Genomic DNA, 19,340 nt, shown 5'->3' with positions numbered 1-19,340 from the left:
AGGCACTATGCCCCCCCCCCCCCCCGTTTCATAACCACTGACCTAAATCAACTGAGACCAACGCCAAGCTGTGAGCAGTGTACAAGAGGAGTCCCTCGCCTATTCAAGGTAACAGACTTCAGGTTAGGCCACTGTCAGCATCAGTCTATGGTAACATCAACGTCACTCGCCTGTCTCATGGAGCAGATATGCCTTCATCATCCACACTGACTCTACAGGATCCACCAGGTTTTTAAAGCTCTGAGTTTCCGGTTTCCTGTCTGGTGCTTCATCCACACAGGCAGCTGTACAAACCACAGACATCTCCTGCTGTTTACGTGTTGTGTAAACAACACTATCTATAATGATTGATTAAGGCCCCTCAGTGTAACTGGGGGTGTAGTAGTTGAGTTTACGGGGCCCTCCTCACATGAGGGCCCTGTAAACTCAGCTACTACAAAGATACTAAAATGAACAGCCGTGGATAGATCCTTTGTACAGGGTCCAACTATAGGCAGAGACATCTAGTGGTTCTGGAGCTTTTGAGTTTATCACACCATCTTCCTCAGCAGACGCTCAAACTGTCTTTTTGTTTTTACATGTCTGAACAGAGGTCCTAATCTAAAGCTTGCAGCCTCCCTGCAGCTACAGACGTTCCCCACAGCAACAGTTTTAACCTACTATGGTATCTTCAGGCTCAGGAGCGCATACAGTGTGAATGCTGCATTCCTGTCAATACACTCCAGGTCTGAGCTCAGAGCTCCAACATGGCTCCTGAGCTCATGCCACTGCTGGCTGTAAGCATGATGATACACAGACACACACACACACACACACACACACGCACACACACACACACACACACACACACACAACCTACCACCAAGTGCCACTTACTTGGACATCTGACCGGCTGCTTTATCACGCAGAGGTGTCAGAATGCACTTGAGGAGATCTACAAAATGATGAGCCACTGACACTGACTGTCTGTTGCATGGTGTTTGTGTGTGTGTGTGTGTGTGTGTGTGTGTGTGTGTTGGCACATATATAAAATCGTGCAGTGCAGGCTGTGGCATCAGTAGTAGCAGCAGAAGGATAACATGAGGACGGGTGTCCTGTGGGGCCTGCTGGCCCTGCTGGGTCAGCTCACGCTGGTGAGCAGCCACATACTGGGGAGGCCGTCTTCCACCAGCGATCTCGTTCAGCTCAAGGTAAGAGATCACAACGGCCCTTCAGTCGTCACACCTGCACTGTTTGAGGGTCAGGTACATTCACAGTTAGTGAACAACGTTGTGTATTTAAAGGTCAGAGATGAGAACATGTTGTACAGCAGCTGTGCAAAATGCAAAACTTTCCTTCAGCGGCAAAACTGATATCTGGTTGATATTTCTCAGAGAATCAGTCCATAAATTCACAATTCATTCCCCGAATGAGTGAAGCGTATCACCTGAGTGCTAGAGTTTGTGGGGAGAAGAAGTGCACTCTGTATCTCAGAGACTCTTTGAACATGAATAAACTCAGCACAGCCAAACAGTTTCCATCAGCTTATAGAAATAACGCTGCACACTTTCAGACAGGCATTCATGACAAGGAGCTTTCAGATGCTGTTAGTCCAATATGCACTTCCTGTGAAGCTTACTGAGCCAGCCCATAGTAACAAGAAGTACCAAACAGCCTTTATCACCTCCAGTCAGCAGGAACTCAGCAGAGAACATTCCTTAAACTAAGAGTTAGAACTCAGTCTGGTGCAGATTCAGCGATCCTTGTGGTCCAAGCCTGGGTCAGATGCACTAGTTAAAGCCATATTCAGCTCTCTTGGATCAGGGAACCCCAAGGTCCATATTTTGGACCTAGACGTGGTCCACGTCTAGTTTAAAATGTTCCACTTTAATACCAGAGGTATTTTTAAACATTCCTGTTCTAGAGAAGTCTTTAACAAACACCACCTCCCAAGTTCTGGGCTGCCCGTAGTTTCACTGCAAGGCTTCTGGTTTTCAGTCAGCTTGGTATGTGTCTGAAACACACTGACAGAGTGTTACTGCTGTTTCAACCTGTCTTCATCTCTGCTAACCAGACTTTACTGGAACGCTTTGAGGAGACTCTGGCTGAAGCAGCCCAGGATGAGGACTCTGAAGCTGATTATGAAGGGACAAACCAAGAGCCTAAGCGCAGCCAGGACAGCCCAGGATGGAGCCTGGACCAGGAGGGGGACCAAGAGCCTTTGCTATCAGAAAGATCTCAATCGCCAGCTGAGGGCCACAGCAGGGCCGTGAGTCAGAGGAGCCGGCTGCAGGACCTGCTGCTGACGGCCAGGAAACGGGCCTCAGGCTGCTTTGGAGCCAGGATGGACCGAATAGGAAACGCCAGCGGTCTGGGATGCAACAATGGAAGAGGTGAGTCTGCAGCTGAGCATGGCAGAAGGAAGTCCAGTGCAAAGTGTGTGCTGGTTAGGACGTCATAGAAAATGTGGATATTAATTAGTTACTATAAAAACTTCAGAGGTTAGTAGAGACAACATGAATATTAATTATACATGCAGTCCCAGAAGTCTGGGGATGACCGGGGACTTCTTCATCCCCAGCTCTATGAAAAGTAAAAATCCTCTAGTGCAACACAAGATATCTGATTAGCTGAGCATGTTCACGCTCCTCAAGTGATAAACCCTTTCAATTCAAAAGGTTCCACACTTTGGGAAATACACTTAAGAGTTTCTGTGAAAGATGGATATCAAACTCATGACTGTGAGTTCAGTAAGGAGCTGTTAAATTATTTCTGTCTGTGTCCAGATTAAACAGAAATTAGTTCATCAGATCATTCCAGCAGTTTCCCCCTGCTTCCAGTCTTTATGCTAATCTAGGCTAGCCACAACCTTTGTACTGGACACACAGATGAGGTTGATCTAGAAAAGAAAGCTATTAGTACTTCCCATCACGTGGAACTTTACTGGCCCTGTCCCGTAGCCCTTCCTGGACCAGGCCTCAGTGTTCTGTTTGTCTCTTATTGTGGCTGTAAAGAACTCTGCAGGCAGCTGACATGAAATAAATATGCATAAACACAATCCAGTTATTTATAACAAATCCTTTTTTTGTCTTTGTGTTACTTCCCCCTCAGGGTAGTCTGACAGGTTCCTGGGACACATGTTGGATTATAGTTTTGCCTCCAACTGAAGACCCAAAGAGTGGATGTGTAGGATTTTGCATTAGTAGAACGGTGTGGATCTCTTGTATGTATTTCTCTGTTTGAAGTGATAAACAGGCTGTTTGTTATTCACTGTGTAACCTTACCACCCAAAAGGAAATGAGTTAACTACATAACTGCATGTGGATTTCTAACAAAGGTTAAATAAACTTTTTTTTCATATGAAGAACTCTGTGTTTTTTTAAGTGTACTGTAGGAGTCCTCTCGTCTGAAACCAGGACACAAGGAAACCTGTGCTGCAACAAATCCTTCCTTCCTCTGTGTTCTGCTTTCTGCTGCCACCTGATGTCACGCAGCAAAGTTACTGAAAGCCTCACTGTGTCAGCTGTGAAATGTTGACAAGGACATTAAGCTTGCGTTCGCTGCAGTACATATGATGTTCGTATGTAAACACAGTCATTCCAACATCAATGTTATATGGTTACATACCATCAAGTATCAAGTCCACTGAAAGAACTCAAAACTTACATCTATGGGTCACATCTGACCCATCTGACCCATAGTCCCTGTGTTTGTGCAGAAACACCCAAATCCCCTATGATACAAAACATTTTGCAGTTAACGATGAAATCAGCAGGCCTCATCGCTGGGCCAAAACCCAATCTGTCAGACCTGTAAACCTGGATCCACACAGTCATTTTTGGGTCTTTAGACTTTCGATTCAGATGAAGAAAAACTCCACCAAGAAACCTTTTAACAGGGAAAAAGTTCAGGAAGAGCAACAGAGCAGGGATGGACAGACAGGAGGACACAGTTATAGTCATATAAGAAGTGGACGTAGTGATCGTGATGTCACTTCAGTCAGAACTGAAGAAGTCTCTTGGATCAGGGACGAAATGTCTTCTAGTATCTTCAACCAAGTCCAGTTGCCCTTGACCTCAACCTTTGTTGGATTCCACTGCCTCAGCATGCTGTCACACATCTGAAAGGCCACCGTGCACCACACAGAACACTGGCCAACAAATTGTGCAGTTTGGCTTGATACTCATTAAGCAGGCTATTTGATTTCTCCCACTCTCATCGTCTTTTGCATCTGCTTTCATTTCAGATGTGACGCGGGGGGTATGTCAAGTTGCCGCGACCTTTGTTTCAACTCGGCACTCCAAGAGAGACTCCGATTGGCCCTGAACCTGACGGTATTAATCAAACCAACAATGTAAATGCTCCGTATTTGTATAGCGCCTTTCTAGTCTTTTCGACCACTCAAAGCACTTTTACACTACATCTGCATTCACCATTCACACACTGAGCCTAAGTGCTCAAACAGAAGCTAACATACACTGGTGGATCAGCCAGCGACCTTCCGATTAACCGGCAACCCGCTCCACCTTCTGAGCCACAGCCACCCCTGACAATGGCAGCGATTATTACCCAATCAGGGGTAGAAAATGGCAAGTCTTTACAGAATCCGGGTGGGATGATTTACACGGGATGCTGCATTAAAGGGGCATTATGGAGTTTCCAGCAGCCACTAGCGGTGCGATTCTAAGATTGTAACCATGCGTGTGTTCGTACGCGTGCTCGCTTGAAGTCATGAGCGAGCATAATTCAAAACACAACCAATGACATACAGAAATGCAATAAATGCAGAAACACCAGCATGCAGGCTGTGGCTTTTGACTCACATGTTCAGGCTCTGTTACTTCAACATTCCCGTCTCAGAGGCACATCGACACCGGCTCTGTAACGTTACTTCATTCAGCGCAGCGAGCCGCATATCGGCACAATCCTCCTGAAAAAAGGCAGAGTGACAGCGGCTATAGACAGACAGGGAGAACAGACAGAGCTGGAAACTCAGGTAAACTCCCACTGCAACGTTACAGTAATAGTTTTATCAGCTGCATGCAGAACTAATCCATGCTCGTTACATGATCACGGTACATTTACTGCATTTAGCCGACATGCTACATCGTTAGCTCGTCTGCTGCTTTTCAGTAACTATCTTTACTATCTGTGAATCTGTCACCGGAGGTTCAGCAGTGTCAGCACAGCTACATGTATTGGATGATAATGAAACGGTCAGTGAGCTGGAATGGATATTATAACGAGATTGTGTCACACTTTATAACAGTTAGACCGCAGTAAGTAACTTTACTGTAACTAGTGATAGTGGATTGCTCTTCCTCTGGATTGTTGTGGCCGTTTTGTGTGTGTTTTATGTTATATGGGTCATGTTAGTTACAGCGACTGAGAGGTGGAGAAGCTGTGTATCTGAGTATTGGTAAAACCACAATAAACAAAAACTGAACGGACGAAGAAAACAGTGGCAGGTCCGAGCTACTGTAGCGTTAGCTGGCTGCATCACTATAGGCTAACGTTGGTAAACAAATCGCTCCACATTTGCGTTTTGCCGTTGCATCCTGTCTTGCAGGCTAAATCAACAGTGGTACACAGGATAGTAACATGGGTGGCATTAGTTGGTGAAGTAATATGGAAAGCGATATAACTTTGCACCGGATAACATTAGCAACTGCTCGGCGTTAGCCTGCGAGCTAACGCGACTTTCTCTGTTTGTTCTTACTCGACATCATCCGAACCTTTATTTTACATACACCTTTATTGTTGTTTTGGACCTCACATTAAAAGCAGAATAGTGGCTGACGCAAGCAACGGAGAAAACAGGCGTGTGCTTCATTTCTGAGTCATAAGAATATAAGGCAATGACAATTTGATTTATTAAAATCAAAAACTTACATACAGCCCCTTTCAAGACAATGGGACAAACCGCGTCCCGTATTCATTCAAAAGGGGACGCGATTTAGTCCTCAAACACGGAATGAGGTGGCAATCAGACGGTCATGTGTGGAGGTAGCTAGCTTGCTTAGCTAAGTGCATCTGTAATTCACGTTAACTGTCATTTTAACAGGGTTGATAACTTTGTCTAGCGAACAAATATCTTAGAAGTAAATGTAGGCCACTCAACAGAGAAAGTGAACAGCCAACTCCTAATAAGCTTTTTCAACGGCGTTGGTTAAATTTACACAGTGCCGTGGTTAGGAGTCACTCTAGCCTGATTGACAGGTCACCATGGTATATTTACTAAATGAACATCATGTTGTATTAAAGAAGACTTGAAACTAGCGACTGAGACCATAAACTCAAGGAAAGTGTTTACTGAGGTAATAAATCAGCTGAGAAGTAGCCTCATTTTACCATTATTTCTAATGGAACCGGACCAGAAGAGTTGCTCCATGCTGGCCGTTTGATAGAATGCAGGTTTAAGGGACTTCCGCATTGGATTCACGTCTCAGACCGGAAGCTTCCCGCTTGATTCTCACTAAAAATGACATCAGTAAGTACTTATCCAGTTGTTTGTGTGCAGATGACGCCCCCAATAGGAAGAGGAAGGTCAAACAACAAGTATAAATGCTAATGTGATCATGCAAATGTTTAGCAGGTATAATGTCTGACCATGTTCCCCATCTTGGTTTTTGCCAGTGCGGCTGATCAGTCATCAGTTCTGCAGGTCATAAAGCAAGCTACAAGATAAAGTAGGAAAGCCATTTCTGAAGAAATTGCGTTATGAATGCTGGCTGTTGAATGGATGAAAGATGTGGAAGGTTTCGTTGAAAAGCTGACGCTAAACTGCATTGCTGGTTTTAATGTGCATGAAGCAGCTGAATGACTATGAAAACTTGGAAACATGGAAAATGTTGTAAATAATAAGATTTTAAAGTTGAATAAATCTCAAATTGCACTAGTAAATGTAGAACATTTTAAGGTATGAATGTAGTTTTTAGCTGAAAGATATGAAAAAGTTGAAGAAATGTGAGAAAGTCCTAAGTGTTGTGAAGAGATGACCTGAAATCTTTAGAAAGGAGTATGAAGACTTGGAAAAGGTTCAAATGGTGTAATTGGTATGAATGTGACATAAGCGTATCAACTCGCACTGGAGGTCCCAGCTGAGGACGGTGCCTAGGAAGTGGAATGACTCCACAGTGTCGACTGTAGAGTCACACAGGGTGAGCCTGCATTCTCAGGTTGCCATGGTGATAGTAAAAGCTGTGTGACTTCTGGCTTAGACAGATGGTGTCAGTGAGTTTTAACCTGAAGCACAGCTCTGCTTTTCTTGTTCCTACCGAACAGGCAATAACTCTCAGTGCCAAAGAAAACATATTGTAAGAGAGACAAGATCCTCATGAAGATGGTGTGTGAAATTTGTGTGTCTACTGTCAAAAATGTGTCCACAGCAGCAATGTAAAAATGTCCAGCTTTCTGCCTCTTTGCTGAAACCGCAGGACTCTTTTAGTATGGGAGTCTATGCGGCAGTTGGCTGGGACTGCTCTCACTTTCAAGCTGACTGTGCCAGCTGTGGGAGATACAGCGAGTTGAAGACAAATTTCTAAAAAGATTTTGAAGTGAATTGACCCTTCGCTAAGCCACACCCCAAATACACAGCTGGTCAATCACAGCACAGTATAGGTCTCTCTCTCTCTCTGAGGTCTGACACTTTCATGGCTGTGCTTCATTGACTCCTATACAAAAGGAGTCGTTGTCTAGCATTCTTTTGCTGTATTTTTCCAAGATATATACAATACTAATGCAGATGTAGATGTATGTGAACAATTACTGTTCCTGGGAAACTAGTAATAGTTACAGTCACCACCCAGAGAGGTTGAAAGGGGAAGTATTTATTCCCTTTTCAAAACCTAAAACAGATCCAGAAAAATGTAGCATGTGGATTGTTCCTAATGTAATGTTAGTTAGCTAACGCTAGCTAACTTCCTACTGAATGTAGCGTCATATAACCCTACTGTTCTGCTTTTCAATGATTGTTATAGTGAAGAGAGACCTATCCAGCTGTACAGGAGCAGTGTTGATCCTTAATATCGTTGTCCTCTTTCTCAATAGTTAGGTAATAAGATGGTTCAGTTTTACTCTGTGATTGGTAGACTATAGCTTCTGTCTGTCAGTCTGAATACAACCTTCAAATGTACAATGCAACTGCAAAACTTTCTGCTTCTTTCTGAGATCGTTTTTTCCAAACTTTAGACAATATTTCTCCAGGGAGTGCAGTAAAGTCCGACAGGTCCAACAGTTTGTCCAACTAAGGCTATGGCTTAGTGAAGGGTCAATTCTCACTGTATCAGTTGGTCCTCTCACCAAAATTCCGTCCCATAGACACTCATTATCAACTCAGAAAACAGGCTGAAAATGACAACACACTTGACTTGTGATAGCGTAAAAAATATGACTGATGTGAAAAAGTTGAATTAACTGGAGAAAGTCCAAAAGTTTGTGAACGTTTTAAAGTTGGAATGGTGTTTCTATGTGACTTTCATTATAACAAAGTTTCAAAGTTTGAAGACAGTTGAATAGCTTGAAGAGTTTGAATAGGATTCGAAAGTTGAATAACACGAAGAAAGAAGGAAAGATGTGGAAACTTTTTATATTTGAATGAAGTTTCTAGCTGAAAGTATGAATGGGTAGATAACAGTTGAAAAACCTTGAAAAAGTGTGAAAATGGGGACATTTTGAACGTTCCGTCATGCAAGTGGATGGACTTTACAGCATTCACATTAATGATAAAAGATGAAAAGCCAGATAAAGTTATTAGGGTTCATTTTCTAGGAAATATGAATATATGTAGGCATATTTCCCCGACAATCCATCCAGAATTCTTATATAATCCAATCAATATTTTCAGTCTGGATCAAACTCTGTGTTGACGTTGGTTAGTGTTAAAATAAATATGCAGTCTAAATAAAGTCTAAAATGCTGATAATGAAGCCTCCTTTGTTTTCTTGACTCCACTTCTTTTTAGTTCATCTTTAATTTTTCAAATATGAACCAGTGTCATATTAAAGCCCCTCTCTCACCCAAAGCCTGTTGGGAAGGACCGGGCACAGGAAGTGGATGGATGGAAACTAATTTCTCTTATTGCTTCCAACTTGCCATCACTCGAGCAGAGAGTGTTGAGGTGAGGTGAGGTGATTCATGCTGGTGACTATCTGAATGCATGTGACAGCAGCAGGACGGAGGTGTCTCTGTGGGTTATGATGAGACACTGACGGTCACACTATCCTGTCTGCTGAGATTATGGACGGCCATTCAGACTCCAGGGAAGCAGCTAACCTGAAGGCAGCAGTCAACCAGACAGCTGACTGACCCCAGAGCAGTTTTCACACCTGTTGTTCTAATGAAACCAGCACAGAGTGTGAAGGCTCCTGCTGACAGTCTGATCCAGGTAATCAGGACAGCTGTGCAGCTAGCTGTCGGAAAGTGCAGTGACATGTTAGTGAGTAAACTTCATCCAGCTCACAGACTTCTTGACCTCCCACTGATGGCTGTTTGCAGAGCAGCAACACTTTCTATCACAGAGTGCCCTCTGGTGGAGCTTTCATTGTCCTGATAACTGGAGATCAGTTTTACTTCATTATAAACTTTTTTAGATTACATTTAGATTATATTCAACTTTGTTATGATGCAGAGTATGGGTACAGAGTTAAATGCAGTTAGTACAGAGTGGAGTTAAAACACACAGATATTATGCAGTATATGTGAATATATAAAAAACGTAGAGAAGAGAAGTGGACAGAGAAAGAACAGTACAAACATGAGGCTGTATGTACAGTATGAACAACATCTATGTATTTGGTAAGTATGCAGAGTAAAACAACATGTACACAGTCGGTTGTATGTACGGTAACATTTTTAAACACTGCAAAAATATAAATACTGCAAATAATAAGTTTGAGTACTGTGAGTAGTGCAGTATGTGTACAAAGTATAGGTGCAAAGGTGCAATTAGATTAAATTAACTTTACATATTTAATAAATACAACAATAATATTATATTTATTTTGTATTATTTTGATTTATGTATTTATTTATTTTATTGCCATTTTTTATTTATTACTTCTTTTGGGTCTACATTATTAATATAATTATTACCCATCTAGTCATCAATAAAGTTTATCATCTGTAAAATTTAAAACGTGTAATATAAAATGAAAAATATTATTACATTAAAATAAGAAATTACATTTAAATTAAATGAAATTGAACAATTAAATAAAATTTAAAAAGTAAATCAGTTTAAAGAAAAACACAGAAAACAGATTAAGATTAAAAAAAAATACATAGAATTGAATTAAGAAATTCAGATGCCTTCAACAAGGAGCTGCTTTTTTCTGATAAAAACGTCTGTCATGTCCTCAGACACTATAAAAGCATCCCGTTTCCCCGTCAGCTCTTCTCAGTTTCTACTGATGTTCTGGAAAGTTGAGGTGTTGCGTCAGACACAAGTGAGAACTTCCGGCTTAAATTCGAAGCTTTTATCAATGCAGCTGGAAACCACTGGACAGAGGGAGCGTCAGGACATCACCCATCTCTCAAGTCTCTCTGCTGACACCAGAAAAATCCAGGTGACGTTTGACTCCCAGATGCGGAAACTAGGACATGCATGAACTGACAGTAAACCGGCATCTAAACTAGTGGGGTTTTTTTATGTTGTTGCAAAATAAAACCTAATGTCATTTCAAGTCATTATACACCAATCAGCTGCATCATAATGACCACCTTTTGCCTCCAAAACATCCCTGACCCGTTGCGGGCTGGACTCCATTACACCTCTGGGTGTGCTGTGGTATCTGGCACCAAGTCCTGGAAGTTGCGAGGTGGGGCCTCCATGGATTTAAGTTGTTGGTCTAGCATGTCCCACAGAAGCTGGATTGGATTAAGATCTGAGAATTTTGGAGTCCAATTCAACACCTTCAACTCATTGTTATGTTCCTCAATCTCCTGAACCCTGTTTGCTTTGCACAAACCCAGGAATGGCCAAGAGGCTAAATATATAGCTAAACAATGGCTGAGAGGGGAGGGGATGGTTGTAATGACCACTAAACATATTTCTCTGCTCTCTTTTCAGACAGCAGGTAAGAAAACCTGACAGGGTGTGCCTGCATGTAACAAAATCTGCATCACACGAGTTGAGGCAGGGAAGCATAGTAAGGATTAGTCTAAAGAACGCTGCTGATACTGCAAGAAGTTAACAAGGATCAAGACAGCTGCCCCGTGTGGCCTACAGCAGCCCGAAAGTCTTCAAGGGGGTCCTTCGTTTAGCCTGCTGCACATGATGTCCAAGAAGAAAGATATTCAAGAATCAGCTCCAGCTCATTATTGTGGATTACAATCATTCTTAAAGTGAGTTAAAAGTCATAACGTCTACATATATTTTGTGGGGTGGTCACATTTTTTAATTGTTCCGACGTACAGTTGGGTAGGTTGTAACAATGGACTCCCTTGTATTTGACATTAATTAATTCTGTGACTGAAGATGGGAACATTGATCTTTGTGGCGGGCAAATAAAGGTCCTCTGTGTCAACAAACACAAAGATTCAGCGAGTTCTAGATGTTTCAGCCGTGCCTGGTCTCTCCTAATGGAGTATCCTTACAGGTACTCAGTAAAACCTGAATACTTCTTCCATCACTGTCTGTGCTGCTTCCATAACCAGCAAGACTCAACGGCGACATCTAACGTTTATTCTCGTGTAGAGAAAACCCGCCGCACCAAAAACCCCATTACAAAAAAGCTTGATTTAGTTTTAGATGAAAGTATAATCTAAATATATACTGACTGGGACTTTTATAACAAACTAACTGTCAAAAGACACAATTCGGAAGTTTCAACACACCAAGGAAACATTAATAATAATAAATAAGTAAACTTTCCAGAAGTGGTTCTCATGTTTCTTTAACGTTACACCCACAGCTAACCGGACAGACTGCTGCAGAACACACGGAAACATAATACACCTTAAACCTGTCCGTTAATGTTTCCCTGCAGCTTTTACTGCTGAATGGACAGATAGGGGCTGGTCATGTGAGCAGACACAGGCTGCAGAGACTGTGTGAAGCTTTATCTCCGCCACAGACTGCAGCCGGTCTCCCTGCAGCACTTACGTTATTAGCGTTAGTTACGTTAGTTGCGTTTGTCTGTCTGCAGCGGGAGAGCGGGACGCAGGGAGGAAGAGGGGGAGGGCGGAGGGAAACACAACAGGAAAACCCTGAAAGGAGGGATTCTTGGGGAAGCCTGGGTTCTGCCAGAGCCATTATCCTGGAAGAGTAGGAGCGTGAACAGCCGGTGACTGGACCAGCAGGACCAGAGCCGAGCCAAGTCCTCACCGGACACCTCCCGGCCCCGCTGCACCGCAGAGCCACGCACCGGGAGGCCGGGTGGATCCAGGGCTGAGCTCATCAGTAAGCCTGGGGATGACCTCCAGACGGCAGGTGAGTGGAGTATTAGTCAGGAGGGCTACATGCTGGCATGCTTCTGTCTACAGTAAAGTGTTTTTTAGGTAGCCTATAATGTTCCCAACGTAAGAAAACACAGCCTACACTTTGTACAACCTACATCTGCATTAGTATTGTACATAATAATTTGTATAATGAAAGTAAAACTAGTCATTGCAGAGAGATCTGTACACAATAAGATGATAATATTGTAGAACCCAGATGTCTGAAGAGGACCTGCTTTGAACTCATGTGACCCTTCACAGATTGCAGCTTTATGTAGGTGTGTCAGTGCTGCTGCAGCTGTTGTGAAACTGCAGGTGAGCAATCAGGGACAACGTTCAGAGTATCTCACAGTAACGGTATGTTTCTAAACGTTCTTTGCGCTGAAAGGTTTCAGGTAAAGTTTATAACGCAGGTTTTAGGACTACTTTTGTAGTACTTTTTGTACTTTTTCACTCTAAAACCCTGTAAGCAGCCCACAGAGGCTGCAGTGGTTTTTAAAATCCACAGTTTATATATTAATACAAATCTTTTTGAATTGTGTCCTTATGCAGGAGTAAAGGCCAACCCGTTGTTTACAGGCTGCCTGTTACATTACGATGTTGTACAGCATGTTGCCTAACTGCGGCACAACAGGAAAATGACCAAAATAGAAACGCTGTCCTGACGGTGGCAATAGAGGAAAGTTCAGTGGGTCAGAGAGCCTGAACGTGGCCGGTCCACAGAGAGGTCCGGCTGAACCCCTCTCACATCAACAGGATTCTGCAGCCGTGCCAGCAGCTCTGTGAGGCTGGATAATGTTCACCATGGTCACCATCAAGCGCGCCAACAGTAACACAATGACCTGATGGTAGCGCTAGATAAGAAATCAGAGCATCGCCATTACAGTTTATCCTGTGGGGAACGTGAATAATCTGCATTTCACAACAATGTTACTATATAATAATAGTTCAATAAAACCACAGGGTTCAGCCTCATGGTGGTGCTAGAGGAAAAGTTAAGTGTCCACCAAAGTGAGTAAGATACATCATCTGGGGCTGTGAATGTCTCTACAAAATGCTCCAGTGGACGTCGAGATTTCACAAGATAAGTGAAAACTTTAACCTGCTGCTGGCTACAATTCATCCTCTGGGAACCACGACTATATGCATCAACATAGAGGGATTACTGAGAGACACCTGATTGGTCACCAGCTGTGAACCCAGCTGACCACGTTTGGGAGGGTTCAGGCGACGTGTCAGAGCGCTCTCTTGTGCTTAGAGGATTCATAGAGGATGATTCATCCTCTTGGGACAACAAATGCTCAAAGAAAGCAAATCATGAAACCCATCCAGCAGCTGTTGAGGTAGCTTCTCCTGGAAATATGAAGAGTCATCCTCTGGGTATCCTGAGCGACCAAACATCAGGCCAGTCCAGTTGCTAACCCCTGCTTGCTGGCCTGACAGAGAGAAAAAGTGTCTCCCTCAGGCCTTGATGCTAATGGAGCTAAACTCTCATATAACAGAACCCGTCACCAGTGAAACATTATGCAGGAATGTGCCTCTGTCTTGTTTCCATGTTTGGCTCTGGGCTTTGACTGAATGCTGTCATGGCAGTGGGAGTCAGAAGATCTTTGTGTGGACAATCCAGAGGCTGTTTCCTCCTCACAGCTGGCAGCAGAGCTCCGTTCAGCTGCCAGGCCCACAGTATCTGCCTTCCATACAGCTTGATGAATTATTCATGTAGTTTTCTTCAACTTGGCACAAGAGACCATTCTTCTCTGAGTCTCTGATTTGAGTATTTACATCTCTAGAAGCTGATAACATGACTTCTGTTGCCGAAAGGTCAGACTAGTGGTGGTTAGAACGGGTCCAAGCCTTAGACACACGAGAACATCATGTTGTTCCCAGTTACCTAGTTTAGACGCCATGTTCTCGTGTGATGTTGTTATGTAGTAACAGTCTGGGAGAGGACACGTCTGGATTTGCTGCAGAGGAATGTGACAATCTCATGTTGCCTTTGGGAAAAACAGCTACAGCCGGCTGTCCACATGGATAAACACCGGTTTCCCTCTGCTCTTCATCATACCTGTGTGTCATCGTGTCTGTGTTTACTGTTTTGGACGCGTCACATTATTTGTGTTGGATCATGTGATCTGTTTACACGGTGTGCGTTCAGGTCGCATGAACATCAGACATCATGTGGAATAGTGATCGTACTTTATTTCCTTGCAAGGCTTGTTTTTAGACTGTGAAATACAGAAACAGTTTGTTTCGAATGCATGATTTTAAAGAGGATGTATCATCACACACCTGGAGCTCTGTCAGACTGAAATCTAAATCACTGTAGCTGAAACAGAGAGATTCTCTTTTTTATTCAAACATTCCTTCCTTGTCAAAACCTGGCGCCTACATTATCCACCATGCACCTCTCCCTCTGACAGTAGTGTGGTAGATTGGGGTGTGTTATGCTAGTTGCAGCTAATGTAGCCTGCAGCAGTTACAGAGGTCAGAATCAGAATCAGAAGGAGCTTTACTGCCAAGTACTGTTTTACACATACGAGTAATTTGCTTTGGTGATAAGGTGCTACACGCAGACAGACATACAGTTGACATAAATAAAGGTAGAAATATATAAATATGGAATAAACAAATGCAAGTTATATGAGAATTATAAAAGAATAGAGAATAATAATACAACTATTTGCAGAGAAAGAACAACGTCGCAGATATATACATGTGCATTACTCTGGTTTGTGTAATGCACATGTATATGATTAACAATTAACAACAAATATGTGCAATGTGCCAGGTTTGTGCGTGATATGAAATGAAGTAAAATTTACACATGCAGAGATATTTTCGTTATTTGCAAGGGGGGAGTGTCAGTGGGGGACCCAGGCCTTGTTGATGAGACGGGAAGAAACTGTTTTTGTGGCAAGAGGTTTTGGTCCATATGGACCGCAGCCTCCTGCCAGAGGGGAGAGTCTGAAACAGTTTGCGTCTGGGATGGGAGGGGTCAGCTGCAATCTTTTCTGCTCACCTCAGAGTCCTGGAGGTGGACAGGTCCTGAACACACGTACAGGGGGTGTCGTCCGCAAACTTCAGGAGCTTGACAGACTGGTGACTGGAGGTGCAGCTGTTGGTGTACAGGGAGAAGAGAAGGGGGAAAGAACGCAGCCTTGAGGGGATCCGGTGCTGATGGTCCTGGAGTCAGAGACATGTTTTCCCAGCTTCACGTGCTGCTTCCTGTCCGTCAGGAAGTCTTTGATCCACCTGCAGGTGGAGTCAGGCACGCTCAGCTGACAGAGCTTGTCCTGCAGCAGCGATGATGGAGTTGAAAGCAGAGCTGAAATCCACAAACAGGATCCTGGCGTAGGTTCCTGGGGAGTCTACCTGAAACCTACGCCAGGATCCTGTTTATCCTGTCTGTGAGTTCACCTCTTTCTAACTCCACACTAGGGATGCAACTAACGATTATTTTCATTGTCGTTTCATTTGATTATTTGAATGATTATTTCATTGCATTACCAACATCCCAGCCAGCATGGACCCTCACCAGTTTGCTTTCAGAACCAATAGATCCACAGAGGATGCCATCTCCACTGCCCTCCACTCAGCCCTCACACACCTTGAGAAAAACAACACCTACATCAGAATGCTGTTTGTGGATTTCAGCTCAGCATTCAACACAATCTCCCCATGAAACTGACCAGCAAACTCAGCACTCTGGGTTTAAATACAACACTCTGCAACTGGATATTGGACTTCCTCACAAACAGACCCCAGTCAGTTTGGATTGGTGGACTCACCTCCTCTACTCTAGTGCTCAACACGGGAGCCCCCCAGGGCTGTGTGCTCAGCCCCCTCCTGTTCACGCTGTACACCCACGACTGCTTCCCCCGACATGGAGCGAAATCTGTTGTGAAGTGTGCGGACGACACCGCCATCATCGGGCGGATTTCAAACGAGGCTGAGACTTCATATCGGGAAGAAATTCATAATCTTGTAGAGTGGTTCTCAGAGAACAACCTACTGCTCAACATCAGCAAAACTAAGGAGCTGATGGTTGATTTCAGGAAGAAGGAGATAAAGACACACACTCCTGTCTACATCAGTGGAGCTGAGGTGGAGCAGGTGAACAGTTTCAGGTTCCTGGGAATCAGCATCACAGAGAACCTGACATGGTCGTCTCACATCTCCACGCTGGTGAAGAAAGCTCAGAAACGACTTTTTCTTGAGGAAGCTTAAGAATGTGCCAAGTTCTTGTTAACGTTTACAGAGAAGCAATAGAAAGCATCCTGACTGGAAACATCACTAACATGGGACGTGCACGGCCCAGGACCGGAGGGCTCTGCAGCGGGTGATTAAAACTGCTCAGAAGATCATTGGTACCCATCTCCTGAGCATCAGGGATATCTGTGAGGTGAGGTGCCTGCAGAGCCCAAAGGATACTAAAGGACAGTACCCACCCAGCCACAGCCTGTTCACCCTGCTGCCTTCTGGGAAGAGATGTAGAAGTTTCTGCTGCCGCACCACCAGACTGCAGAGCAGCTTTTTCGCCCAAAGCTATCAGACTCTTAAACTCTAATTCATCCTCAGGACTGCTCCACTGATGATAGTTTATTTCTGTTTACTATTTTTAAAATTGCTTCTATATTAATGTATATTGTCTGCTATGTAGCAGAAGGGAGTTAAGAACTTAATTTCAATCTATAACCTGTTGGATTATGACAAACTACCTTCTGCATTTGGTTGATAACTTTAGAATTAAAAGGCCGCTTAATTAAAAAAACAACACACACAAAGTGATATAAACAGTTCCAAATTGACCAGGATAAAAAAAAAAATAAAGACATAAGTCATTTGATTTTAAATATAAAGGTAAACATTACACAGTGAGCATGTGGTCGGAGTAGGTGGAGTTGGCGGAAGTGAACGGAGAAGGTTGGAATTGTGTTTGAGCGTGCTACTGAGAACGAGCGTTGGTATTTGGCGAATTAAGCAACAACTGTGCCGTGAATGTAATTATCATGGGTAAAAGTACGGATGGAGATAGTGATAGTATGCCATGGCAGGATGTAAATAATAACAGGGAAGGAAGGTGCGATAGTTCTGGAAGTTCAACCTGTGATGTGGAGGTGGGCGACATGTCCAAAAAATAAAATGATAAATGTGAGAAAGGAGGATGAACAAACTGAATGGAAAGTGATGATAACATTCCAAAAAGAAGGGGGGCATTTTCACCCACTAAAACTAACAAAAGCAATTGAGAAAGAAATGGGTAAGATCAAGTTTGCCAAATATTTGAGTAATAGGAGGCTGCTGGTCTTTGCTACAGACCAACTGCAAAGAGATCGGTTTCTCAGAGCAGAAACACTTAATGGGGAAAGGATCAGTACTCATATCCCCGGGAATGCAGCAAAGCTTAGAGGTGTTATTTATGATGTTCCTTTGGCAATGACAATGGAGGAGACAATTCAGGAAGTGAAAGGAGGGAAAGTGGTGAAAGCCACAAGACTGCAAACACAAAGAAAAGTGGTGAAAACTGATAGCCAAGTTATGCCAAAAGAGAGTAAGAATGGGATATCTGAGCTATGATGTAAGAGAGTTTATCCCAGCACCACTTAGATGTTTCAAGTGTCAAAGAATGTGTTGTGGGTAAAACCAACTTTGTTGCTTTCATCTGTAAGACTGTAAATGTGGCAATACAGCAGAAGAAAAAAAGTGATAGAATCAAAATAATTGTAGAGGCAGCCATAGAGATACTGGGGATCACAGAAGTTACAGCTGAACTGATTCATGAGATGTTGAACCCGACTAATTATGATGGAGTGTCTCAAGGCGATTAGCCTCATTATGGCATTTCATATCCTCCACTGGAATGCCAGAAGTTTAATTGCAAATGGACAAGAGTTCAAGAAGGTTGTAACTGATCTGGAAGTTAGACCTGATGTTATGTGTATACAAGAAACTTGGTTCAGACCACACTTGGATTTTGTCCAAACAGGCTACAATTCGGGTAGACATGACAGAATTGGAAAACAAGGTGGAGGATGTGTAACATTTATTAAGGATACTTTAGCATATAGAAGGGTAACTGTTCCAAATGAGTATGAATGTGTAGTAGTAGAAATGTGTAGTCCCAGAGGAAATATTATAATAATAAAAAAGTAGTCAATTTTTATAATCCGTGCAAGAAATTATCAATGCAAACATTCCATGAGATCTCAGAAAGTGTTGATAGAAGAGAAATATGGTGTGGAGACTTTAATTATGATTATTAGTGCTGCAACAACCTGCATCCTTAAGAGCACAGTGAATGAGAAAAAGAAAATAGTTCCATGGTTTAACGATGAATGTAAAAATGCTATAAAAGACAGAAATCATGCATTCAGAAATTATTAAGAATTAAGAAAGCATTTGAGCCAAGACAATCTGATTGACTATCAAAGAAAGAGGGCTATGGCACAGAAAAAAATTAAGTCATCCAAGAAGAATGCATGGAGGCAATTCTGCTCCTCCATTGGTAGAGAAGTTACATTGGGTGACATTTGGGCAATGATCAAAAAGATGAGTGGGAAAAGAAAATCAGTTAAAATCCCAGTGCTGATAGATGGAGAACACCTGGCAATTACAAATAAGGAGAAAGCTGAGCTACTAGGTAAGAAGTTTACAAGTGTACATAGTGGGAGTCATTTAGATGAAATACATAAACAACGGAAAAAGGATATTTTAAGAACATATAGTGGTGTAACTAAGAAAAAAGATAGCGATGAATCGGCAACTGACATGGACTTTTCATTACGAGAGTTAAAAATGGTCCTAGATGGAAGTGGATATACAGCTCCAGGACAAGATCAACTATGCTATGCTATGTTTAGACAATTACCAAAAGAAGTCTTGGAAATGATGCTAAAACTGTTCAATAAGATATGGAGAGAAGG

The 19,340-nt window shown here is 42.9% G+C and overlaps 2 protein-coding genes across 3 annotated transcripts in view; both read left to right on the top strand.

Annotated features, from left to right (window-relative positions):
* The first annotated feature begins 1,079 nt into the window (after nucleotides 1-1,079).
* Nucleotides 1,080-3,095, top strand: nppa (natriuretic peptide A). Its single transcript, XM_046056115.1, has 3 exons — nucleotides 1,080-1,190; nucleotides 2,054-2,372; nucleotides 3,091-3,095. The coding sequence occupies exons 1-3, from the start codon at nucleotides 1,080-1,082 to the stop codon at nucleotides 3,093-3,095; spliced, it is 435 nt and encodes a 144-aa protein (XP_045912071.1).
* Nucleotides 3,096-12,170: 9,075 nt separating this feature from the next.
* Nucleotides 12,171-19,340, top strand: part of LOC123975226 (rho guanine nucleotide exchange factor 10-like protein) — a 53,552-nt gene continuing 46,382 nt past the window's right edge. For both annotated transcript variants that reach the window (XM_046056506.1, XM_046056507.1), the window contains exon 1: nucleotides 12,171-12,409. The gene's annotated coding sequence lies outside the window, so the exon portion shown is untranslated. The remainder of the gene's footprint in view (nucleotides 12,410-19,340) is intronic.

Source organism: Micropterus dolomieu, linkage group LG08 (genome assembly GCF_021292245.1).
Source record: "Micropterus dolomieu isolate WLL.071019.BEF.003 ecotype Adirondacks linkage group LG08, ASM2129224v1, whole genome shotgun sequence".
Classification (NCBI taxonomy): domain Eukaryota; kingdom Metazoa; phylum Chordata; class Actinopteri; order Centrarchiformes; family Centrarchidae; genus Micropterus; species Micropterus dolomieu.
Note: the sequence above shows the minus strand (reverse complement) of the source record. Positions and strands in the feature narration are given on the sequence as shown.